General features: G+C 43.5%; 1 protein-coding gene across 1 annotated transcript; it reads right to left on the bottom strand.

Moving 5' to 3' along the window:
• Positions 1-588: 588 nt before the first annotated feature.
• LOC139475016 (protocadherin Fat 4-like) lies at positions 589-23,556 on the bottom strand. Its single transcript, XM_071258235.1, has 19 exons — positions 23,360-23,556; positions 22,493-22,652; positions 21,351-21,509; positions 20,372-20,503; positions 19,990-20,112; positions 18,124-18,297; positions 16,930-17,117; positions 15,499-16,053; positions 13,895-14,078; positions 12,504-12,668; positions 10,589-10,720; positions 9,481-9,600; positions 8,274-8,462; positions 7,328-7,515; positions 6,269-6,517; positions 3,257-3,849; positions 2,070-2,155; positions 1,643-1,712; positions 589-917 (listed from the first exon to the last, which is right to left on the bottom strand). Exons 1-18 carry the CDS (start codon positions 23,414-23,416, stop codon positions 1,678-1,680), a joined length of 3,489 nt encoding a protein of 1,162 aa, XP_071114336.1. The 5' UTR covers positions 23,417-23,556; the 3' UTR covers positions 589-917; positions 1,643-1,677.
• Positions 23,557-26,853: the final 3,297 nt, after the last annotated feature.

Below are 26,853 nucleotides of genomic sequence, written 5' to 3'. Positions count from 1 at the left end.
CCTTGAGAACCTGCCAAATGAAACCAAAGTACAATTGTTTTATTCATGGCTTTGTCACTCGCCACTTTCCGTAGCTTGGTAGAAGCCATTCGGCTTGCCCCGGAACGACACAAGGGATCACGGATGCACAAGATGAGGCGACATGGACGATATTTCTGCAGATGAACCGTAATTGTAGAGGTGAACTGTAATTGTCAACAACGTTTGTCTTTATCAATGCTCTTTATCAATGTCATCAATCTACAAAGCATAAACATGTCACAGTTTATTCAAAGACAAGTTCCAAACTATACAAATGATATATACATGCCTTAAAACACCTTTAATAAATAATCTTGCCGATGTTTCGTGTAAATTATATAATTGTTATCATGGTGTTTGAAAAATAAAACGACTTATTATCATCTTGGAATGTATTTGTTATTACTTTTGAAATGATATCCACGTGCCCATACCGAGGACAAATTTCAGCCAACGGGACTATCGTGGGAGGTGGTTATGATACAAGGGAGATAACTGCATAAGTGCAAAATTAACATGATATCGAAGCGCCACCACACACTGCTACACACACGAGTACAAACAACACTACAAAAATGTAGGTATTTGACAAAATATCTTCATAAAACTATAGGTATTTTGCATAATATCAGCATACACTTGTAAATGCATCGTTGTATAATATATAGCAATGTATAGATATTTAAAAGTAACGTTAATAGTAGCATCGGTAACTTAGGTATGAACGTCCATATTTGAAAGCGTGGAAGGAGGCAACAGAGGCGTGACGTCACAGTCTCTACATATATCACACATGTATACGGCGTTACAGACTAGTGGAGGGGACGTCACTCGAGTCGGACATATCGTGCTGGGGACTTGAACCATGGATCTACCTCAAGATGTCGCCTGTACATCTGGAAAGGTGAAGCATAGCTTGCAATTAATTCACATACAGTAAACTACGGTTATAACGAACTCAAAGGGACTACTATTTTTAGTTCGTTATAACCGTAGTTCGTTATAAGCATATATACAGCATAACTACAGCAAATAGTCGGGACTAAAAAGTAAGTTCGTTATATCCGTCAGTTCGTTATAAGCGTGTTCGTTATAACCGTAGTTTACTGTAATGTCAATCGTATCCTGTATTTATTTTCTGACACAATACATTTGATTGCTTGTTTGCAAAATGAGATTCTCTCATTGACAAAGAACCCGAAATCCATTATATGATGACTTGATTTATGGATGATGTTTGAACAGTTGTTTGAAATCAACATTTGCTTCCTCATCTTCTTTGCTCGACCGAGTACTTGACACAATAAATGTTTTTTGTACCACAGTAGTAGCAGGTATCGGTGGTATGTTAAACATTTATCAATATGAGTGAGTGAGTATGGTTTTACCCCGCTTTTGGCAATATTCCAGCAATATCACTGCGGGGGCACCAGGAATGGGCTTCACACATTGTACCCTTATCGGGAATCGAACCCGGGTGTTCGGCGTGACGAGTGAACGCTTTAACCACTAGGCTACCCGTCCGCCCTTATCAATATGAGATCAATGTAGCATGTAGGTATTTCTAATATTATACATGGAAATTCGGTATATACGACAGTAACGAGGATGCGGTGCTTACCTTTCCCATCTGTTTCCCGTTGAGCGTTGACTCTGTTACAGATATTTTAACGTTGTCGGGCCATCGTGCACTGCAATCAAAGTAGTATTTGTAGATTAAACGTCAATGCTATTGAGATGTTGCTAAACAAATACATGAGACACAGAGTGTACCTAAAAGAGACATATAAAGTGGTGAGTTAGATGGGGTTTTATGCAACTTTCAACCATGATTCCCTTTTATCAAGGTGTGATATTGTCAATTATCATTATCGGAGTGAAATTTGGATTCGAACCCATATCCTGTCACAACTAGGGGCCACAACTCCACATACAGCCACACGGTCAGGCAGATAATGTACGTATACTCCTTTCATGTTCTGAAATATGACAGCTAGTGATTGAGTAATTATATATGTGATTATGTGATAGTGATTATATATACGTACTGGCCGGGGTCACTTCGCTGACGGTGGTGACCCGGTTGGACTTCGGTGACCACCGACCTCTGCTGGACATGTGGTCACGCTTCATACTGTAAAGTGGAGAATATGTCACAAACTATCATTGTCATGACAGAAGAAACCTGAGGAAAGTCCAGTTATTGCCATTACCTGGCATTGGCCTGGTACAGTTCTTTTTATTACCAGGCAATGACCTGGTACAGTTCTTTTTATTACCAGGCAAGGGTCTGGTACAGTTCTATTTATTACCTGGCAAGGGCCTGGTACAGTTCTTTTTATTACCAGGCAAGGGCCTGGTACAGTTCTTTTTATTACCAGGCAAGGGCCTGGTACAGTTCTTTTTATTACCTGGCAAGGGCCTGGTACATTTCTTTTTATGACCAGGCAAGGGCCTGGTACAGTTCTTTTTATTACCAGGCAAGGGCCTGGTACAGTTCTTTTTATTACCAGGCAAGGACAATGTCAATGTCCAGTTTATGCCATTATCTGACAATGGCCTGGTTTAGTTCTTTTCATTACCAGGCAATGGCCTTGTCCAGTTCTTGCCATTACCTGGCAATGGCCTTGTCCAGTTCTTGCCATTAACCTGACAAAGGCCAGGTCCAGTTCTTGCATTTCCGAACAATGGAAATGTCCAGTTCTTGACATTACCTGGCAATTGCCTGGTTTTGTTCTTGCAAATCTGATACCGATAACTAGGACCACCACAACTATAACCATAGTCAGGACGACATTGTCCCTTCCCGACTAGGCCGTACATTAGCAGGTTTTCTAGAGCTAACACACTGAGATACTGTGCCACAGTTCAACATGGATGCACAATTCAAATATTCAAATATGGTATCCTGACTCTGTTCCGACCATTCCTACTTTTATCCCCTTAATGTCGAACTCCAGGCAACAAGTACCATCTTATAACGTATTTTGGTATGACACGGCCGGGAATCGAACCCCTGACCTTCCGCTCTCAAGCGGTCCTAGGTCCTCATAGTTCCTAACGACGTATCATGATTATGTGTTAGGAATCAAAGACACTGGTCATAACCAGTGAAATTCACTAGCACAGTTCTGGTACTGACAAACTAAGAATCATAATCAGTACGAAATTTGGTTTAAAGATTTGTCATAAAGATAAAAAATGACAAATAACAAATTACATTTCCAGAACTTACTCGTAATTATTTGAGCCCTTTCCTCCCGATCCCTGGCAGGCCTGACACTTACAGCACAGCAGTAGCGCCCCGATGATACCCAACAATAGCAAGGCTGCCAGAGCAGCAATCAAGCCCAGAATGACGGGGTTCTGCAACGCCGCATCCACCGGCGACAACGTTGTTGCCGTGCCAGTCCCCCCAGCGCCGCCAGTGCCCCCAGAGCCGCCAGTAGCCCCAGTCGCGCCAGTCACTGGTGGCATGGTAGGAGGGGTAGGGGGCGTTGTCGTGTAGACGTACTGGAGGTTCACTTTACAAGTGGACGACCGTGACGGAGTTCCTCCATCTGTTGCCTGGACGGTCAGGTCTACGAGGGCTCCTGGAGACAGCTTTCCTTCTGGGTCTCCAACCAACTTGACGGTACCGTCACTGGCAATGTCAAGGACACCGCTTCCGGAACTACCGCTGGCGAAACTGAAGGTAACCTGTCCGTTGACTGACTGATCTAAGTCGGATGCTGTTATTTTGCCCAATGTCCGTCCAATTGTGTCGCCGTTGAAGATGTTGCCAAAGGTGTATGCGGGTAGGTCGCAGATAGGGTCGTTATCGTTCACCTGTCAGGGAAATAAATGTGCCGTATTGAACTCTGATGAAATAGTTGAAATGTGATGGAGGTATTTATTTGGAATATATACTCACACGCAAAAGAAACGCAAGTGGTTTTAAGCAAATAGGTAACAAACACAAAACCATAAATTGATACGAGTTTTAGCATGCAGTGAAGCCTGATGGTGTTATCAATATTTTTGGTTGCATTTTGGAAGCCCCGAGTAAAAACGCAACATAAAAAACAAATCGCCAAAACGCACCATTTTAATGAATATGTTGGTATCATGCACCCATTTCTCGCGAAATCGAAAATGCACGAACTGTCACGAACTGTAGTGGGTATAAAACTGTGGCCGATTCTTGAACCTACCATTCCTTGGTCAACAATGCCACGCTTAACTAAAATTCAGAGAAACCAGGCTATCGGACGTTTGGAAGCTTGAGAGTCTGTCCAAGATGCTGCCCGTCATTTCAACGTTAACATAACCACAATTTACCGTCTCCTGCATCGATACAATGCTACACAGACCACAGATGACCTTCCTCGGAGCGGTCGTCCTAGGGTCAACACACCTCGACAAGATCGGCAGATTACCCGTCAACACCAGCAACATCCGTTCCTAACGACAGACCATAGGAACAGATAATTGACACATTAGCCGGGACACTGTGATCCGACGTCTCCGTTCCAACAACCTCAGATCTCGCCGACCAGCACGTCGTCCTGTTCTCCAACCACGGCATCGACAAGCACGACTTCAGTGGGCACAGGGTCATCACAATTGTGTCATCGTGAGTGGAGGCGTGTCATCTTCTCTGATGAAAGTCGCTTTTGTGCCTCTCATACAGACGGAAGAGTCAGAATTTGGCAGCTTCGAGCTGATCGTTTCGCTGACAGAAACGTTGTGGAAAGGGATCCATGGGGTGAACCTAGCGTCATATGGGCAGGGATTGGACTTCATGCGAGACTTGGACCCATGTGCTTTCTGAATGTTGGTCAAGGTCGGGGACACGGCGTCACTGCTCAGCGGTATATCGACCAAGTGATCAGACCCCGCGGTGTTCCATTTTTTGCACAACATCAACAACACATTTTCCAGCAGGACAACGCTCGTCCCCATGTTGCCAGAGCTACCATGGCCTTTCTGCAACACATCCGTGTTCTACCGTGGCCAGCCCTCAGCCCTGATATGAACCCCATCGAACACTTGTGGGATGAGGTTCAAAGGCGTCAGCACAATGTGCGCCCGGTCCCTACAACTACCGATGAACTACGCACAGCTGCTCTGGATGTGTGCAGGAGGATCCCTAGGGCCTTCACAAATCGTCTGATCCACTCAATGTACAGATGTGTGGCAGTGATCAATGCTAATGGTGGTCACACCAGGTATTGACTGACATTCTGGGTATTGACCCGAAACTGTGTAAGCCCTTAACATTTAAAAAAAACCAATTATGTCATCTGCCTTTTAATCCATTAAACTGTCTTTAGTCAATTTTTTGTCAATCTTGCCCTATTAGTATTTCTTGTCTTTACTGTTGAAAATAAATAACATGTATACTGCACACTCGACTTGCGTTTCTTTTGCGTATGAGTATATATCATACCAAACAGATTCTTTTCGAGTGGATTTCTGTACGTTAAACGTGACATTTGTCTGTATGTACGTGAACCTGGCACTGTACGTTGCAAATGGTAATTGTGTACTGAGCACTTGACAAATGTGCATCTATTCAACGTTGTATCTATCATAATGGCTTTTGAGCATGAAATGAGTGTACGTTGAACACGACATTTATGTTCGCTTAAAGCCGGACACACACGTGTTTGCGTATGCGTATGTTCGTACACGAGACGCTTGTACGTATTGCGTGTGCGTAATTCAAAACACAATATCTGCGTTTAAAATGCGCGATAAATACATTTACCGAGTAGTCATTTTGTTGTAAAACTTGCATGGTTTCCTGGACTAAAAATTCCCAAGATACTCTTTTAGTTTAGGATATGACAGTGAAGATGACTTTAATCACGTAACTGAATCACATGACTATTGCTGAATCATAAAAGGGGGTCACATAGAACAACATGAAGGATTGTTTCAAGGCCTTTGACATGGAGAATGTCAACGATACTCGTCCATATACTTTTTAAATATTGACCATCCTTGTGCTCTATCATAAAGAACCGGGATTGGAGTGCGGCTTTATGTATTGAAGCGGGGTATAAGGGATTTATTCGGCCTCTCAGATATCCACGTGCAGCCTGACTTGCTCGTGGCGGGGTATAAGAGATTTATTCCCCTCCAAGGCGGGATACACAGTATTTTATGAAGATCACATGGACCAATCAGATTTCATCATTCTGACATGGAGGTATGATAAAGAATTATACATCTATCAGAACACTATTGACGCGTAACGTACCTCTCTGACAAATACAGTGACCGTGGCCTCTGCAGACAACCCTGTCTTGTCTATCAGCTTCATGATGAGGTTGATCTGAGCCGGGCCGTTGTTGTCTCGGTCTAGCTCCAGCGCCTGGCCCAGAATGCACTGGGCCGTGTCCACGATCGTGAACTTGTTGGCGTCCGCCCCCTCCAGCACGAGGGTGTGGACGTCGCCGATGTCTGCGTCAATCCCGCCACAGTTCAGATTCGTCCCTGGGGAATTTACCTGAGGGTAGGTGACAGTTTTGGTTTTATTATGGCATCTTGTTCATAAACGTTGGGTCAAGTTTTCTTAATAACACATATTGAATGGATGGGGCCATCATCATCATCATCATCATCATCATCATCATCATTATTACTTCCACTGCTGCATCGGTACGATGGATACAGTAGTGCCAGTATGGTTGTGTCATAACAGTAGGAGATACAGAATTGACTCACATTATAACCATGTTGGGAATCGAACTCAGATCTTTAGCGTGACAAACATATAAGCTACCACACCGCCCCCGGTGCTACTACACGGGAATGGGGTGCTTAAAATGGATCCTTGGTACGTAAGGCGACTCTGAGTTGGGATTGGGCCTGTTCCTTAACTATCAGGATGAGGTATCCATGTTAAACTGCAGCATGGTGCCTCAGTGGGCGAGCACTATAAAACCGACAGAAGTCCAGACTGGTACAACCAGTCCCACACACTCAAGTGTATGCACGTCGCTCTAAAAATGCAATAATTCTCAACTCGGCGTTAAAGGCTATTTCACCTCACCTCAAGTGAGGACAATGCCGAAAAAGGTTACTGGCATGAGGTTCTTACAGTCAGAACGATACACAACGGACAGTTAGTATTTTCTTTTCTCATCTCCATTTTGTTGCAATATTGCAGATGAGATGGAATATTTTCACTCACTCACTCACACAAGCCCATTCTCGTCAACAGCCATGGCAGGTGCAATGTTTCCTGTCCATAGTAACCAGCCAGCTTGTCAAACGTATCATCATTTACACCAGCTTTGTAAGCACCATGATTTACCTCGTCGAAGTACGCAATGTAATTCTGACCATTGAGGAACTCTGGCTTCTCATTGACGTCGGTGACGTCGACGTAGAGAGGGTACAGCTGGGAGGGGAGACAGCCGTCGTTGGCGCGGAAGGAGAAGGTGTACTTCTCCACCTTCTCTCTGTCCAACTTCTGACCGTTGGCCACTGTCAAGGTCACGACTGTGGGTAGGAGAAAGGTTGTGAGAGTAATTGTAACGGTTTCGATTTTCAATATTATTTGTTGTAATTTTGTGGAGACATTGTCTAACCAGTTATGTGTATACACATTCCTTTTAGATCACCTGGCGCCCTGACATCCACAAAGCGATCTTAGTCCTGAGGCGATCGTAACTTTCATACTTTAAAGGCTTGAAATAAATGTAGAGCTATGATTGCTTTGTTGAAGTGGTCCTTGGTAAGATGCGATTAGCATGTGGAGACCATGGGAGTTAGTGTGATACTTGTAAACTGGACATAATCACATCCCAGGCAATTATTAACGGGTTGAACGCACTCGCATGAGACGGGCTGTCTCTTACCAATGACAGGAGGGATGAGGGTGAAATAGGGCTTCGTACTGTATCATAGTCTGCCGCCATCACCCCCACCGCCTATTCCATGTAACAGTGTTATTCCATCCCGTGGGGACGTAGGGGCTACATGTAAATCGTGGCTATATATCCGCAAATAAGAATTATACCCACCCCCAAATCTATGTGACCACCCCCCATTTAATTTCATTACCCACCCCTCATTTAATAAACGGCCAGTCCCTAAATAATGTTCATTTTTTTTAAATATTCGAAAATTAAGAACTGTCACTTTTCATGCCCCCCCCCCCAACACCCCTACCCACACACCCTATGATAAATTATCAGTCCCTAAGGTTTATGTACTGCAAGCAGCACGAGGTAACATCCTCAAGCAGTCTCACATACCTTTGTTGACTAAGGCAGCATTAAAGATCAGGCGTTCGCTAGCAGGGTCCACGTCCCAGGTGAAACTTAAAGAGGTGCACTGCTGGGCGTCACCAATCGTGACTTGCGCTATAACACCACCCGCGTTCAGATCCTCTGCTACCTCAACGGCTCGAGGTAGGTCTTCAAATACAGGGGCTTCGTTCGTGTCTGAAACGTTTAAACATCTTCTGTCTCTAAAGCAAAGGATGCTGTTGTGTGATTGAAATGTAGGATAAATCTCTCCCCGAAACAATGGGTACATTCGGTGAGGTAGTGGCACTATGCTAAACATGGGGTAGAGGCAATGCGTGGTACGTAAGGTAAATATATTCTTTTAAACGTGGGATAGAGGTATTGTGTGACACGTAAGGTAGGATGATGCTCTTAAACGTGGGAGGGGCGGTCGGGTAACCTTGTGGTTAGAGCGTTCGCTCGTCACGCCGATTCCCGATATGGGTACAATGTGTGAAGCCCATTTCTGGTGTCCCCCCGCCGTGATATTGCTGGAATATTGCTAAAAGCGGCGTAAAACCATACTCACTCACTCACTCACTCACTCACTCACTCACTTAAACGTGGGGTAGATGTTATATGTAAAATGTAAAATAGAACTATTCTATTAAACGGGAGAGAGGTATTCTGTGAATCTTTAGGTGGAACTATTCTGTGGGATGGAGGCAATATGTGATACGTAATGTAGAACTATTTTATTGAACGTAAGGTGGAGCCAGTACCTGGCACGTATGGTAGCACCATTTTATTAAACATAGGACAGGAGCAATGTGTGACCCACAAGGTAGGACTATTCTATTAAACATGCAATGGAGGCATTAACTTTTTTTTACCTTTGTTTACAAATCGACGACTCCAAAAAAATTAATTTTGAAAAAAATAAGAATAAATAAGTAGTGAAATGAACTTATTTTTCTATCGCAATTAATATAAATAAATTAGTTAAAAGACTATAATTAAAACATGTTGAACTTAATCTACAAAGCCCTCTTTTTTCCTACCTACTTAACGTATTGAGGACATATTTGAAATTGATTTTTTTTATTTTTTTATTCAAATTACTGATCGCGACGTGAATTTTAGGGCCGAACATCAGAAAACCAAAAAAGAGGTCTTGCCTTACTACAATGTCCCTCGGATTGTGGAGGAGAGTTTCATTTTAAGTACGACTTACTTGTCATGGTGAAGGTCACGGTGCAGGTGACGGTGTTGTAGGGGTCTGCCGCTGTCACCACGCCGATGTACTGACTGATCGTCTCTCGTATCATCAACTTCTGGCATTGTACTACACCAGCTGTAATACAGGCACATGTTTCAAGTCATCTGGACAGCATTGTTGTCATACCATAGACATTACTGTCAGCGTAATATCAGAGACTTTATATGGTCTCTGGTAATATAGACAGCATTGTTGACATACTATAGACATTACAGTTAGCGTAATATCATAGACGTTATATGGTCTCTAGTGATATAGACAACATAGTTGACATAATATAGACATTACTGTTAGCGTAATATCAGAGAGTTTATATGATATCTGGTAATATAGACAGCATTGTTGACATAATATAGACATTACTGTTAGCGTAATATCAGAGACTTTATATGATATCTGGTAATATAGACAGCCTTGTTGACATACTATAGACATTACTGTTAGCGTAATATCAGAGACTTTATATGATATCTGGTAATATAGACAGCTTTGTTGACATACTATAGACATTACTGTCAGCGTAATATCATAGACTTAATATGGTCTCCCGTAATCGGCAGCATCGTTGACAAAATGCAAACATCATTGTTGACGTAATACAGACGGCACTGTTGGCGAACTTATGACGTAACAATACACGGTAACGTCCAAGTCTATCGTTGTTAAACACGGTTCGGTTCGCGCCATGCAACATACGACCACTTCGCCCCAACTAATTAATAAAGATAGGCACTGACTGTACCAAACTCACGCCAGGGACCTTCTTTAGTATTGTCATCATACAGAGTGCAACAACTGTCACCGTCCGACCAACATACCGAGTGTATACAAAATACGTGCTGTGTGTATAGTCTACGTGGCCCTCGGTTTTGAAATAGACACCTTTTTAATAAAATCTGTTTGACACTCCCACAGATGTAGTAATCTCTGTTTCTATTACATATCAACATTAGTTCTCTGTAGCTATACAAAACATTACCTCCGTGCCGTAGGACATTACTTATAGATCGTATTGATACAATTCCAACATGCACGAATCAGCATAAATGTCTGGGTAACGTACTGTTTAGTATGGTGAATGTTCCAGGGTTCGGCTGCACAGCCATCTGAAACGTCAGAGTGTCGTCGTCGGTCGCAACCATGGTGTGGACAGTGTCTCCGATGTTGGCTACAGATGCGTCAACACCGATCAAATCTAGGCATAAAATCATGCATTAGCCCTGCTCAGGGACATTTATCGTCAAACATATAAAAATTGATAAAGTTATCGAAGTCATATAAACAGTCCAGTTAACATACTACTCAAAGTTTGCTTAGTTTTGATGATATCAAATAATCATCCAACAAATAAAGATGGAAATTTCCCGGTACACAATGAGTGGGTAACTCCTGTAAGACCTCGATTTCACGATGAACGGAAAGAGAGCACAACAACATTTGCTTCTGAGGATTGCAACACCTGAATCTACGCCCCTCAACGTCAAAGATGTCGATTGACGACCGACGAATTAGGCAGAACCAGAGGCGTCTTTGATCAACGTCAACACAACGTGACATTGCTAACGTCAGCCAAAGGGTGATCAGCAGAGCATGGAATCGATACCAGACGTTTGGACCAGCTGCTCAGCTACATGCAAGTGTTCGACAGCGTTAAACTACACAGCGGGAAGACAGGTTTCTCTTGATTGCAGCAAGATGTCATCAATTCGTGACTGCCATCATTCTCAGAAATTACCTGCGGAACGTGAATAGCGTTAACGTTTCTACTCAGACAGTGCGCAATCGTCTCCGTGAGGCTGGTCTATGGTCACGAAGGGCTTCGCCTCCCACTGACCCAACATCACAGGCAGGCACGTTTGGATTATGATAAGGATATCGTCAAATAGACAGACCAGGGCTGGGCTCCAGTACCTTCATCTGATAAGGTACTGTCTAGATTACACAGATCTTCGTGCACGAGAGTGGCATGGACAAGGAGATTCCAACGTTGCCGTTGACATGACTGCTTTAGAGGGGCCTTAATCGTGATTTAGGCTGGGAGCAGAAGATCTGAAAGAACCGATCTCAATGTCCTAAAGCGGAGCACGATGGCAGGTGTGCGATACAGGGATATTCTGGATGTGTAGCGTATGCTCAATCGGACCGGACTTCATCCTCATTGACGATTACGCACGACCTTGTCGTGACAGGGTCGTTGATGTCTTCTTGGAGCAGGAGACCAATGTCCGCATGGAGTGGCCAAGCCGGTCACCTGACCTCAACCCATTGGAATACATGTGGAACCACCTGCAGATCGCCCTCTCACGACACCCTGTCCCTCTGGTAACTCTACGGGTGTTACTTTTACTAAAGAGTGAAACAATCTTCCCCTGGCAACAGTAGTTACAGACACCTATTGGGAGCTCGAGAGTATGGGGCATCATATGGATCACAACGCGCCACTGAGAGTAGATTTTGTGGACAATGAATTTGTTTTCGTGATTTTCTCACGTTTCAGTTTTGGTCAGATACACTCATTTTCACGGATGATCCGATTGATTATTGTCACATGTTGTTTGTTGGCATGATAGGGCACGTTACAGCGGACTTTTGTTGTTTAACCATGTCTCCACGCAATGTTGTATTTGGCTATTTCAGATACACATTTAACGTATTAACTTTTAAAGTGTTGATCCTTAGCAAACTTTGAGTAGTATACTTTTCAAAATAGATTAGTGATATGGGTTCTACGCCGCTTCGACAAATATTCAAGCCATACCACGTCGTGTAGGAAAGATGTGGGGCGTTGGTGACTGAGATGTCAGGGTATGGAGCAGACAAACCAAGATTTGGCAACAGAACCCACGATCGGCAGATCCCGGCAGCACTCGGGGACGCAGCTACTCACAGCGGAGCGTAGTGGCTAAGACAACATGTCAGTCATCCCCTGTATGTCAATAAGATATTTCACACTGGTTTCCATGCGACATTGAACTTACTAGGGACACAGTTCAGGACCGGTGGCGTGTTCTGTCTGATGTTGACGGTGAGTGTGCTCTTGGTCGACTTGCCGTCGTGGGAGTCGGTACAGATGACATCTACGGTGAAGGACGGGGTTGTGGCAAACGATAACGCTTGCAGACCAGTGTAAAACACAAACCAGTCTGGAAATATATTGAATACGTTATTGTTAAATCATTCATTTGTCAAGTCAGGGTGATGGGAGATACATCATTCTCGGGGTGAAGCGAGGATTTACGCAGCGTTTAGCACTATTCCAGCAATATCACGACAGGGGACACCAGAAATGGGTTTCATACAGCCATGTGACGAGCGAATGCTTTAGCCACCAGGCTATCCAAAAGCCTCCGCGGGGTTGGGGTGAAGAGCATTGAACTTAAGCTGACGACGATGATTGGCAGTGCCATGGACACTCAGGGTTAAACGAATACACATTACGCTAAGTGTGAAAGGATTCATCCATGCCGTTTGTTTGTTGTTAAACACGGCACTCAGCAAATAATGGAATCTTGACCAGAAAATACAGATGATTGATAATAACGACGTACCGTCGGGGTACGATGACGCCGTCAACCAAGTCAACCAAGTCAACCAAGTCACGACCCTACCGGGGGCATGGGTGGCCCAGTAGTCTAAGGCGCCGCGATTCGCTGTGCAGAGTTGCGTCCCTTGGGCACGCCAGAAACCTATGATTGTGGGTTCGAATCCCGGTTCGCTCCGATTCTGTTTCCAGGTTTGTCAGTGCCATACCCGTGCTCGTGGGTTTCATCGAAGTGGTAAACGTCAGAGACCTGCATCACTTCGGGCTTTCCTCCCACATTAAGCTGACACGCCGCGATATAACTGGAATACTGTTAAAAGCGGCGTTTAACCCAACTCACTCACTCACACTCACTCACGACCCTACCACCCGGTCCATTGATACGGGGATGTATTTTAACCCGGAATCCCGATGCGGCCAGTCTGCTTGCGACTTATGTAGTCTGATTATGTATAAATGCATGTCCACTTGATATCAAATAGAGAATTTTGAAACTATAATATTTGTTGTCCTGTTGAAATGCATTTTATGCAAATCGTATCGTGAAGGAAGTATATCGCTTCAGGTTAATTCGTACGATAGCATATACCACCATGGCAACGTTATCTCGCTCATTCAAAAGGGGCGGTTGGGTAACCTCGTGCATAAAGCGTTTGGTCGTGCATAAAGCGTTTGGTCGTCTCGCGGAAGGCCGGCTGCGATTGGCCTTACGTGTACATTATGTGAAGCTCATTTCTGGTGAGTTTTCTCGATTAAATTAACTTTCGCTGATTTAAAATCAAAACAGAGTAACCTTGGTAATTAAACAGTTTGAAAACAAACACGTGCCTGGCCCTCCAGTCTTCTTCTCAACGACAAATGCGGTGTTGGTCGTGACGGGGAGGACTTTGTCGGCCTCGCACACGAAGGTGTCGGTTTCAGTCACCTCGATCTTGGACACTTCCGTCTTCACAGTGGTGTCCTCGCTGAGAAAGGCGGCGTTCGGCAAGTTTGTGATCACTGGCGGAATGTTCTGGACACACAGATAAGCAAAGAATATTTGCTAACAGGGCAAACGAAAGTATACACCCATGTATCATGATGGCTTAAAACAAAAAATGTTATTCGATGGCCATGTATTTGATACGGTTATCATGGTTCAACTTGTTTTTTTTTAAATATTCAGTGTTTCGGCGACTGTTTTCCACCGAGTAACGTTTTGATAATGTTTTGGTCAAATCCAGTTTTCACGTGTATACTTTCTTTTTCCTGGCAGTGTATATGGTTGTGTGGCAAATGTTAAAGATGAAGCGGTTATACAAGACTACACGCCCTCGCCAGGATTCACAAAGCATCTTGCGTTTACAAATATCTCAAACTTGACTGTAACACTTTGTCTTGTCCTTTGTTATGCTCTTTCCTGCGAGCGTTATTGTATTGGATGCCGCAAGTGAAGTGTGGACCGCCTCTTGTACAAACCCCTCACACTAACCAGAAGGGAAATAGTTCTTTTTCTTTTTCATTCAAATAATGTTACGAATAATATTAAGAAGAAGGAGTTCTTATATTGCTCTTCCTTATATTCACTCACTCCAAGGACGGCTGAACAATCAATTTATAAAGTGCATAGTTACAGCTAGATCTATTTTAGTATTTTAGTTGACTCTGACTGATACTTTTGGGAAAATCTTGTACCTGTATTTGAGTTACTTTTTTAATGAATTACATTATATATATTCACTGGTTTTGAAATACGTTTGACAGATTTGATGATATACATTACCATACACCACCTAGGGCCTAGTGGATGAATATGTCACAGCGTCGGATTGTCGGATTACACACAGTCTACCAATCTTATTAAAATCCGATCATCTTAGTTCTCGCTACCGCTAAACAAAGATCTGAGGACATCCCATTAGGGGTCACGTCAGAACGACCTTTCATCCGACCAATCAGAGCGTCGCTTACCAGGTAATGAAAGTGACAGTCGGAATGTGATTTCTCATCATGCAGCCTCGAAAATTTTAAAACGGGGTATTCCGAACGATAGTTACGGGCTTAACGACTAAATCTATACAATCTAGACCATATATTAGCCATTCGAGAATGTTCTTTTGTTCAGGTTTCAAATTTTTAAGCGAGAATTTGTCAAAATATGTTTCGAAGCGTAGTCGCCAATTTGAAATTAGTGCCGTAAAGCATGACAAAGCTGCCTTCTGACTGGCTAATGTCGACTTCTTGTCAGTAATCCATTGGTCGGTCAGAGTTTGCGAAAGGTCGGTCTGACGTGACCCGTAATGGGATGTCCTCAGTTCTTTGTTTAGCGGCAGCGAGAACTAAGATCTGATTTTAATGTGATTGCACAGTCGACTGTAATATAATGTAATATAATGTGTTCGGCAGTAATAGCGCTACTGTTCAGTCTATTGTACGCATGCCTGACTACTTACAAACTGGACAGTAACAGTAGTGTCGGCGTTCCTAGATGGTGTGCCACCGTCCGTGGCTCTGACGGTGAGGGTGTAGATGTCGTTCCGCTGGGCCTCCGTCACAACTGTCTGCAAATACACCGACCCGTCAGGTTGGACGAGGAACTTCCCCCCGGAGCTGTCCGCCTGGAGGGTGTAGGTCAGCGCTGCGTTCACCCCAGTGTCCTTATCAGTGCCCGCTACTTGACCAATAGTGCCCACCGGTGTCTTCGGACTGATGTACAAGTTCGTATTGGCGGTGGCAAACTCGGGATCGTTGTCGTTGTAGTCGGCAACGTTGACGTTGAGGGTTGTCGTCGCGGTGTCCCCTCCCTTGTCTGTAGCTATGACCGTGACAGTAACTTGTGTAAGGCCGGCATCAAAGTCGATTTCCTTGATGTTTTGCAGCGCACCCGTCCCGGGGTTGATTGTGAAGTAGGAGTCGTACGTGCCGGTGCCCATGGAGAAGGTGTGAGTTTCGGCGGCGTCCTCGTCGGTCACGGTGAACGCTGGCTGAATGGCTGGCGTGACGGGAAGCTGCAGTTTCATAGATATATTCGGACTTCAGTATTACAAAAGCAGGGTAACTGGAAACAATATATTATTCAATTCCTTGACACAGCTCGCACAATGATGACACAAGGTGTCAGCTAACAGTAACGTACAAGGACCTCATTGCAAAATCCAATGTAAAACGGGGCAGCATGAGACAATTGGAGAAACGGGTTTTTTTCCGCGAAGGCCTGGTGTCTTCACTGGTTTTAAGTGATCCATTCATATAAGTAGACCCCTGTGTTGGCATCTACGCCCAATGGAATCTCATTCGGCAGATAATCGAGACTGACTATTACCTGGCGTTGACGGTGTATATTTATCTAAGTCCATGGGATACGGATCGCAATGATGTCACCAGGTGCCGAGCCAGGTAACAAGGTCACGTACGAAGAGTGTTGGTGCTATACGTTGACATGTACAGATAACGCTTTACATCCGTTAAACACTAGACGGACATAGTCCCTGAAGTCGGAGAAATTTCTATATTTGCCAACAAGTGTTACAGTTGTGTGCTATAATAGAGAAATAACAGTCTGTGCAATCCTTTTGAAGGTAGTGGATGATTCTTCGCTGTTTAAAGCATCATACCCATTATCCGGGTTATATTGGGGGATATGGAACCGGGATGGGAAGCCTGGTACACACGTCAAGTCTCAACCAGCACACAACTAGGTATGAGAATTAAAGTCATTAAAATATTAGAATTCTCGCAATGATCCTCTCTTACTGATACACATACAATTAATTTATCAACAACATTTCTTGTGTGAAATGCGTCTTTGGCAAAAACCTGGGATGATATTCTGGTTTCGTCTTCAGCCTCATCATTATTCAACCAGCAGCTGTTGGTGTACTCACGGGTCCTTCAAAGATGTCCATGGTGTAGGTGGGGCTTGTAAAGGCCGGTGGGTCGTTCCGGTCAAGGACGTCTAGTTGAAATGTGAATGTCGAGCTGAAAACTCCATCATTCAAGGTCAAGGTCATACTCATGGAGTTCGTTCTCTCAAAGTCCAGCTTTTGTCCAGCTGCTACAGATATGGTACACGCTGGAACACGACACATGTGTGGAGATCAACTATTTGTTTATATGTACAGTGGAGATAAACTATTTGTTTATATGTACAGTGGATATCAACTATATATAGTGATGTACAGAGGCACGGATTGCGTCGGCACAGCATACCCGTCACGGCAAACACGGCACGGTACACACGTCACGGCTCACACATTACGACATACTCGTCACGGCTCACACGTGACGGCACACCTATCACGGCTTACACATCACGGCACACACGTCATGGCTCACACATCACTGCACACACGTCACGGCTCACACATCACGACACACGTCACGGCACAACTATCACGGCACACACGTCACGGCACTCACGTCACGGCACATCTATCAGGACATACACGTTACTGTGCACACGTCACGGCATACACGTCACGGCACTCACGTCACGGCACACACGTCACGACACAACTATCACGGTACACACGTCACGGCACAACTATCACGGCTCACACATCACGGCACACACGTCACGGCATACACATCACGGCACAACTGTCACGGCACACACATCACGGCAAACACGTCACGGCACTCATGTCACGGCACAACTGTCACGGCACACACATCACGGCACACACGTCACGGCACAACTATCACGGCACACACATCACGGCACACACGTCACGGCACAACTATCACGGCACACACATCACGGCACACACGTCACGGCACAACTATCACGGCATACACGTCACGGCACACACATCACGGCAAACACGTCACGACACTCATGTCACGGCACAACTGTCACGGCACACACGTCACGGTACACACGTCAAGGCACTCACGCCACGGCACATCTATCACGACATACACGTTACTGTGCACACGTCACGGCACACATGCACAGCGCACTCGTCACGGCACTCTCATCACGGCACGTAAACATCACGTCGATCGTCACCATTCACCACTACACTAGGAATATAGCAGCACTAATCGTATTACAATCACATCCACAATCCACCTACTTGCAGTGTTCAAGTCAAAGGTTGCTCTCTCGGTGACGGGGTTGACGTCAAGCGTTATAGCGACGGTACTGGGCTCGTCATGGGTACAGGTGTAAAGGGCAACGCCGGGAGCAACGTCTTCGGGATGCGACAGTGTCGTCGGCAAGTTCGTTATATTGGGCGCAGTGTTAAGATCTGAAGGTGACAACATGCATGTAAGTACACAAATTGTTAGTGCACGACCGTGTGTATGTAATAACCATTATAATCATGAAAACAAGTATTTAATTGTTGATGTCACATTAGACTATGGAACACATACCACGGGTACACGCTAGAGTTCTGGTTATAATAAAATTAAGTCGTTACAGCATATTTTACTGAAGGCACAGGTATGTCATGTTTTAAAGCAGGAGACACCTCACTGATACGTGTCACCTGGCCTCTTTACCTAATCAGTTGTGCAAGCACAACTGTACATATCCTCATTGAACATAATTATGTTCGCAAAATATACTACTCCCACAGGATTCTCCTGAAGCTACATGTCATTAATTCATTTCTCGGAACATTTGATTCAAGTCTGAATGCGCACGTCATTTGACTACAATAAAAATGTGGTCCTCTGCGACCAGTGAGAACTTCTACTACAATTATAATACTTACTGATGACCAATAAAAACATTACCTTCGCCCTAATACTACATTATGGCCAATGAGAATTTCTACCACCTCTCAAATACTAACTGATGACAGATGTCTACCACCCACTCAACCACCCCACACATCCCACCCCCACCCCCACCCCCACCCCTCCTCCTCCAATATTTACTGGTGACCAATGAGAATTTCTACCACACTTCTACTTTCGCTCCAAAGCTAACTGATGATCGATGAGAATATCTACCCCCACTCCAATATTTACTGATGACCAATGAGAATTTCTACCACCGCTCCAATAAGTACTGATGACCAATGAGATATTCTACCGCCACTCCAATATTTACTGATGACCAATGAGAATTTCTACCACCGCTCCAATAAGTACTGATGACCAATGAGATATTCTACCGCCACTCCAATATTTACTGATGACCAATGAGAATTTCTACCACCGCTCCAATAAGAACTGACGACCAATAAGATATTCTACCGCCACTCCAATACTTACTGATGACCAATGCGAATTTCTACCACCGCTCCAATACTTACTTACGACCAATTAGCTATTCTACCACCACTCCAATACTTGCTGACGACAAATGAGAATTTCCACCACCGTTCCAATACGTACTGACGACCAGTGAGCTATTATACCACCACTCCAATACTTTCTGATGACCACTGAGAATTTCTACCACCGCTCCAATACTTACTTACGACCAATGAGCTATTCTACCGCCACTCCAATACTAACTGATGACCACTGAGAATTTCTGCCACCGCTCCAATACTAACTGACGCCCAATGAGACGTTCAACCTCCACTCCAATACTTACTGACGCCCAATGAGACATTCAACCGCCACTCCAATACTTACTGACGCCCAATGAGACATTCAACCGCCGCTCCAATACTTACTGACGCCCAATGAGCTATTCTACCGCCACTCCAATACTTACTGACGCCCAATGAGACATTCAACCGCCGCTCCAATACTTACTGACGCCCAATGAGACATTCTACCGCCACACCAATGAGAGATGACCACTACCATTCCAGTACTTACTGATGGCCAATGAGAGATGGCTACCATCAATACTTACTGATGACCAATCAGAGATGACCACAACCATTCCAGTACTTACTGATGGCCAATCAGAGATGACTACCATCAATACTCACTGATGACCAATGAGAAATGATTACCACTATTCGAACACTCACTGTTCAGGTTGAGAGTGACCTGCTGCTCCACCACCGTCTGGCCGTCAGTGACTTTGATCTTGAAGGTGTAAGGTGATGTATTCAACGTGTCGAAATTTATTTTTGCGTTCACGTTACCAGTGGCTGGAAACAAAAAAAAAGCAAACTATCTTCCCCAAACACAACAAAACCAAGCTTAAATTGAGAATATTTTCATATCAAGTTAGGAAAGCAATAGTATGTTCTGTCACATATTACCGGGTGTACTTTATTTGTTTCCATAGTTTAAATACCTTTTCAGTCAGTACACATTTGTGATTTGATAATTAAAATATATTTAATCGTATCCTGTTCACTGACAACAATACATGCACATATATACAGATAAGAATTGGCTTCGTACGTGGATCTATCTCAAACTCTGTGAATGTTGGCTCCAGGCTGAAGACGAGGGCGTCTCCGTTCTGGTCGGTGACGAGCGCCTGGAACAGCGTGTTACCCACTTTCGTGGTCAGTGCGTCGGCGGCCTTCGATACTGGACATAAAAAACAACAGTAAACAGAGTTAGTCATACCTTAAAACAGTCAACAAAAATATTCTTCATCTAAACACCTCAGCAGTGATGACTATTTACAGCTTGTACACCTGACAGGTCAGTGTTCATAGTTAGAGTGGACCCGTGAAGATTCCGGGGTAGAATAGGTCTACAGCAACCCATGCTTGCCGTAAAAGGTGACTATGCTTGTCGTAAAAGGCGACTAACGGGATCGGGTGGTCAGGATCGCTGACTTGGTTGATCCAATTGCGTGGATCGATGCTCATGCTATTAATCACTGGATTGTCTGGCCCAGACTCGATTATTTACAGACCGCCGTCATAAAGCTGGAATATTGCTGAGTGCGGCGTTAAACAACCAACCAACCAACCATAGTTGGAGTGAATATGTAAATATTGCTTAATGCCGCATCAGCTATTTTGAACATTTCGCATTGTTGAAAACTCTTTAAAAGTTACGTTAAGCACATTATAAAAGAATACTAAAAGCAACATTAAAGAACATTAGGCTGGTATGTATGTCAAGTTTCTGCGTCTGCTCTAAGAGATTCGTACAGTTCAGAAATTTTGGTGAGTTGTTGTTTTACGCCGCACACAGCAATATTCCAGTTATAACCCACTCTGTAAAAAATCGTGTCTGGATCAGACAAACCAGTGACTGAATGAATGCGCTCTGTCTCATGAAATTGGATACGATGGCTTGTAATCACAGTGCCTGAATTCCAGATTCAGATGAGACGCCTCTTACGACAAGGAATTGAACGTTGTGTGCCTATTATGTCTCAGATCCACTGAAAGGTAGGAATACAGACGTAGTTGGTTCATACTTGCAGCACCCTCCGTGAACACAGGCGGAGAGTCGGGGATGATGTCAATTTGGACGGAGCTGTGGTCGATGTTGTTGCTGCTGTCGAGACATGAAAACTGCACCGTGTACGACGGTAACGTTAGGGGCCCATTGGCGATCAGGTAGTACACACAGTAATCTGGAAGTAGAGAATTATAGTTGCTTGCATTGCTTTAGGGTTCTACCGTAAAGAAACTATTACCATCATGTCTCATTTATTTCCGTGTTGCATAACCATTATAGCGCAAAGATAGATGTGTCGTCAATCAGTACACCAAGTTCCTCACAGTCGATAAATTACTCTGTCATACATTCATGTCAGAATGATGAGATCTGATTGGTAGCCTTGGAGGGTAATACATTTCTCAACGGTGGAATAAATATCTTATACCCCGCCACGAGCAATACAGGCTGCACGTGGATTTCTGAGATTACCCCGCCTCAGTGCAAAAAGTCGCACGCTTTTTTCGAGTCAATTTACGTGACAAAGCACAATTTAACCTCAGTTCAGTCGCACTGCTGTTTTCTATCAATTTTGAATTTGTGTTATTTTCTGTCACATTAAAACATGATATAAGATAAGATAAATTCGTTTTAGTAGGATCACTCGGTGTACAGGGGGTTTTATTTGTCCCTCGTTAGGTATAAAACCTTACGCGGGAAGCATAAAACCCCATATACCCCTCGCGATCCTGCTACAACTTATAGTATCCAGCGTCCATATCCATATATAAGATCTCTGCTGTATCCTTAACCCGGTGATTTTCAATGATCCATTCATATAAATTTCACCACTATTTTGCCTTTCAAGCCCAACGGAACCTGTTTCGACAGATAATCGAGACTAGTATTGATTATTTTCTGACGTCCACGTTTTATATTTATGCATGAACCTTTGTTCTTCAGATCAGTACAATACGGTTATAACGAGGGACCACTAATTTTAGTTCGTTATATCCATTGTTGTTATAAGCATGTTCGTTATAAACATAGTATAAAAGTGTGTATTACGACGTGATGTGTTATATCATAGACTTTTACCATTTTGGTGGAACCCCACGAGCACGGGTATGGTGCTGACAGAGAAGGGTTCATAATCAGGAGGGAATCTGAAGAACTCACCTGGGTCCCCGGTTCTCTGTTGGACGGCAAACATGGCGAATGTTGTGATGTTCTGTGAGCACGTGTGGGGGTCAGGGGTGACATTCAGCTGGTAGACACATCGGTCTGTTGGCTGTAGCTGGTTCAGGGTTGCCGAACCGGTCGGGTTTTGAATCTGTACCTAGACGAAGCAAATGATGTCTTTGCTCATGAACATTCGTTTTAAATACACGATTATTCATAATTTGGTTCCATTTTATAACTCACAGTATTTGTTAACTGTGTAAATTATAATTCGATTAGACCTAGAACATTCTTGTGCGTCTTCGTAGATTAAGGGTCGGAAGAGTAGTCTAATGGTTAAAAGCGTTTGCCTGCCAAGCCGAAAGGCCCGGGTTTAATATCTGGTGTCCCTTGATGTGTTAGGTCGGAATAATGCTAAACTCACTCACTCACTCACTCACTCACTCACTCACTCACTCACTCACTCACTCACTCACTCACGCACTCACTCGCTCACTCACTAGATTTATCACTGGATTCAGTTGTAATTGTTACAATGGGAATTAATGGTGTCTTATATAAAGAGTAATCATACCACATATAACCAGACAGACAGCTTGACAGATGTCAGACTTAAAACACGACTGATGTCCCCGATAGCAATCGTGCGAACATTCCGGATTAACAGGGTCTTTAAACGGTGCATCGTAGACAGACAGAACAAAGAGGCTTTGTAATTACAGATGGATATTTTCGAGATATAGATGCGTTTACTGAACGAGAGATAGCTTTCAGCAAAAGACTTAGAGAGGGATAGTTCTGCGTAATATATGGAAGCTGATCATAATCGGTAAGCGGTTGATTTTTTCCATGTTTCCAACTTACCTGCCCAAGACAGACACTGGACAATAAACACAGGCACAAAGACACATACAGATCCATGCTGGTCTCGTCAAATTCTTCCCAAAACAAGTCTAAATCCAACTGTCCACATATTTATCCGTAAGAATTATTCTTCAGGTAACTTCATTTCAGAGTCTGGCGAAACCTTGAAGTCCCGGTGGCAGAGTTCGACCAGTGTGTATGTGTAAACATGGAAAGGAAATGTTATGGTTGAATGATCATTAATAAAGGTACAAAGCGTCTCGTTCAGAATGTTGACGTGTATATTCGAGGAGATTTGCTTTTATGATAGGTTTTCTATAGCCCTCACTGTTCTGCTAACCGTCATAGCCTAACACTCACAATCCGGCTACTAACGCCCTTTGAATGAAAGCCCGCACAACCATGGAAGCAATTCAATCGTTCCTCGCGGTGGACGTACAACCATCAAAAACATGCGTTCCTATCCTAGGATATTAAAGGAGAGTATTCACGCTTGTTGTTCATTCTATGCCAGGGTCGTATATCGAATATTCTATACCCATGTCATATATCTATTTAGTTGTCAGGTCAGACTTCGTAAAGCATTAACGCAATGCTGATTTAATAACCATTGCTATCAAAATAATAAAATGATCGTTTATTGATCAGAATGAATGTTCGTATGTCACATTTATTTGCCTTGAAATTAATAAAATGCAAAACAAACATTTTGATGTAAACATACATGTATACGCCTGGGTAATATTTGATTGTATCAGTGATATATGACTTGTTTACTTACAAATTTTGAAAGGGGGCATTCAAACATTGTTGCCCATATATCAGGTCCTTGTGGCATATAACGGATTCTAACACGACTGTTCACATTATGATATCACGACTACAGACTGTTCTAATGGTAATTAACATTTTATTAATGTAACCGTACATCACTGTTGGTTTATACCCTAATTCTGTCCGGGTATTGTATGGGGTGTAGCTGAGGTAAGATCGTATTGCATGCATATACGTGGCCAGTGGAGCCTCATGTATGTAAATAGAGAATCTCACCCGAGTGTCTTTTGATGTCAAATATATCAACACGAGTTGATAAAAGACTTTTATCAAAGACACGAGGGTGAGATTTTATTTATCATCCAACATCATTCTTCCAACTTTTTCAATTTGTATACAGTAATCTTCAGTGTAAAAAAATCCTGCTATTAGTGATGTCATTTGATTGTGACGTCATGGTAACCAGTGACGTCACAATGGTCTGCAAAGCATTGTGATGTAATTTCATTGCAGCGATATCTACAGGGTAGATATCACTTGATCTAATCCAAGCGATATCTCCTGTGGGAACCAGTTTTGGATGATAATTGTAATTAATGTATCTGATTGCTGAAGCATTAATCTGGAAGACGAAATAACAGTAGATTTATTAATCTGATCATGCATGTGTTATAGCTTATCTTGCATAATGTGTGAGTCGGCTTAGCTGTAGCTTCGCTGTAGGCTATATGTAGCTTAGTTGTAGCGGCAGGGAATACATGATATATTTGTTGAAACTTGTAAGTATTGATTGATGCATTGATTGTATATTTGTTTAACGCCGCTCTCTGAAATACTCCAGCTATATGACGGTGGTCTGTAAACTATCGACAATCCAATGATTGTCGCTATGAGCCTTGACATCCATCAACAAAATCAGCGAACATTCGATCCCGTTTGTCACGTACGCCATGTATGGGTTGCTGAAGACCAAGACCAATCCGGAGTTTGACGGGATTGAAAATGGTGAGTACTATCTTTACAGTTATAAATAGTCGCTCCTAGAAGAGAGGGGTTTGTTCTCTTTATCATAGATTATATATTCAGTGGTCAGAGATTGCGCCGTGGACTTCATGTAGGTTACAGATATGTAAGCGGAACATGGATTTAACAGGGAGTCTATACGTCTGATCAATATACTCCCTGGGTTGTCCACAATTCCAGGGAAGAAATGTGACGTAAACCCTTTCTAAAATCATAAGTAATCATTCTGATTTAAGCGTAGATTTCGTATGATTGGGGAAATGGTTTTGCCGCTTTATTTCTGAGGCACTCACTCACTCACTCACTCACTCACTCACTTTTACGGCAAGCATGGATTGATGAAGTCCTATTCCACCCCGGATGTTCACGAAATCAAACGTTACTGAATTACAACAGGGTAAGTGATTGAGTTTGGAGTAACGCCGCTTTGAACAGTATTTCAGTTCTATCAAGGCTTGTCAGCTTAATGTTGGACAAAGCCCGTCGTGAAACGGGTCTTAGACGTTTACCACTTATGTGAAACGGATATGGTGCTGACAAACCTAGAAACAAAATCAGGGCGAATCTTGGATTCGAACCCACAATCATAGGTTTCTGGCGTGCCCAATGGCCGCAACTCTGCACAGCGAATTGTTGTGTGCCTTATCCAATGATAATAAGGATTATCTGCTCTTACTGAACGTGAAATGAACTTCTCTACATATTATCAAGCGTTGTTTGTTTGTTTGTTTTATTTGTTTCTTTAACGCCGCAATCACCAATATGACGGCAGCCTGAATATAATCGAGTCTGGACAGCGATATTGCGAGATACGAACCACTGCGTCTTTGTGCCTTGACACGCAATCAACAAAGTCACTTAACCTGACTATCCGATCCATTTGGGTCTTTGTATTACGCTGTGAAAAATGCAGTGGATTAAAAAGTGTTGTGTTCATAAATGTGTTATTGCTGTGTGACTAATAATATTTCTATCATCGAGGAAACAGAAGCTGTCAACATTATGGGATATGCGCTTATGTTTGTGGGTAGGATCTAAACACATATCTTAACAGTGTACTGGAATACACATGCTGCCCTTAGCCCCTCCATCAAAATTTAAACCCTGGGGTTTCAATTTGGGAATTACCTTGTAACAGATGTCAATTATTAATAATATAGTAATCTACTGGAAACTCGGATCTACGGATCATCTGTCTCTCGTAAATGGTGAGGTAGGGGGGAAATGGGGTTCAATAGTTTTGCACTATGTAGCGATGTGTGTGCCAACCTGAGCTTGTACTAGTTCGAACTAATGTTGGTTCATTTATGCCAGCCCCCTGAGATACCATGCCGCAGTTAAAAATTGATACAGTACGCAGACACAGTAAAATGACTCAGAGCTAACAAGTCCTTGTCTTATCCGAGAGGCAGGGAAACAACAAGTGCCATCTTAAACCGTCTTTTGATATGACTCAACCGAGGATCGATCCCCCGACCTTCCGCTCTCAATGTCAGGTGACAATGATGGGAATGTCATGCGATAGTGATGGGAATGTCATGTGATGGTGATGGGAATGTCAAGGGATGGCGATGGGAATGTCAAGGGATGGCGATGGGAATGTCATGTGATAGTGATGGGAAAGTCATGTGATGGTGATGAGAATGTCAAGGGATGGCGATGGGAATGTCATGTGATAGTGATGGGAATGTTATGTG

This window comes from Haliotis cracherodii, unplaced genomic scaffold (assembly GCF_022045235.1).
Source record: "Haliotis cracherodii isolate W230 unplaced genomic scaffold, xgHalCrac1.p SCAF_1, whole genome shotgun sequence".
NCBI classification, from domain to species: Eukaryota; Metazoa; Mollusca; class Gastropoda; order Lepetellida; family Haliotidae; genus Haliotis; species Haliotis cracherodii.
This window is presented reverse-complemented; position numbering and strand designations above follow the sequence as displayed.

Bases quoted from the DNA above. Each gene is read 5' to 3' on its own strand.
- LOC139475016 (XM_071258235.1), bottom strand. From the start codon at position 23,416: ATGGATCTGTATGTGTCTTTGTGCCTGTGTTTATTGTCCAGTGTCTGT. The intron at 3,850-6,268 runs GTACGTTACGCG...TTTCCCTGACAG, and splicing joins TCACTGTATTTGTCAGAGAG to GTGAACGATAACGACCCTAT. The intron at 1,713-2,069 runs GTACGTATATAT...CTTTGATTGCAG, and splicing joins CAGCGAAGTGACCCCGGCCA to TGCACGATGGCCCGACAACG.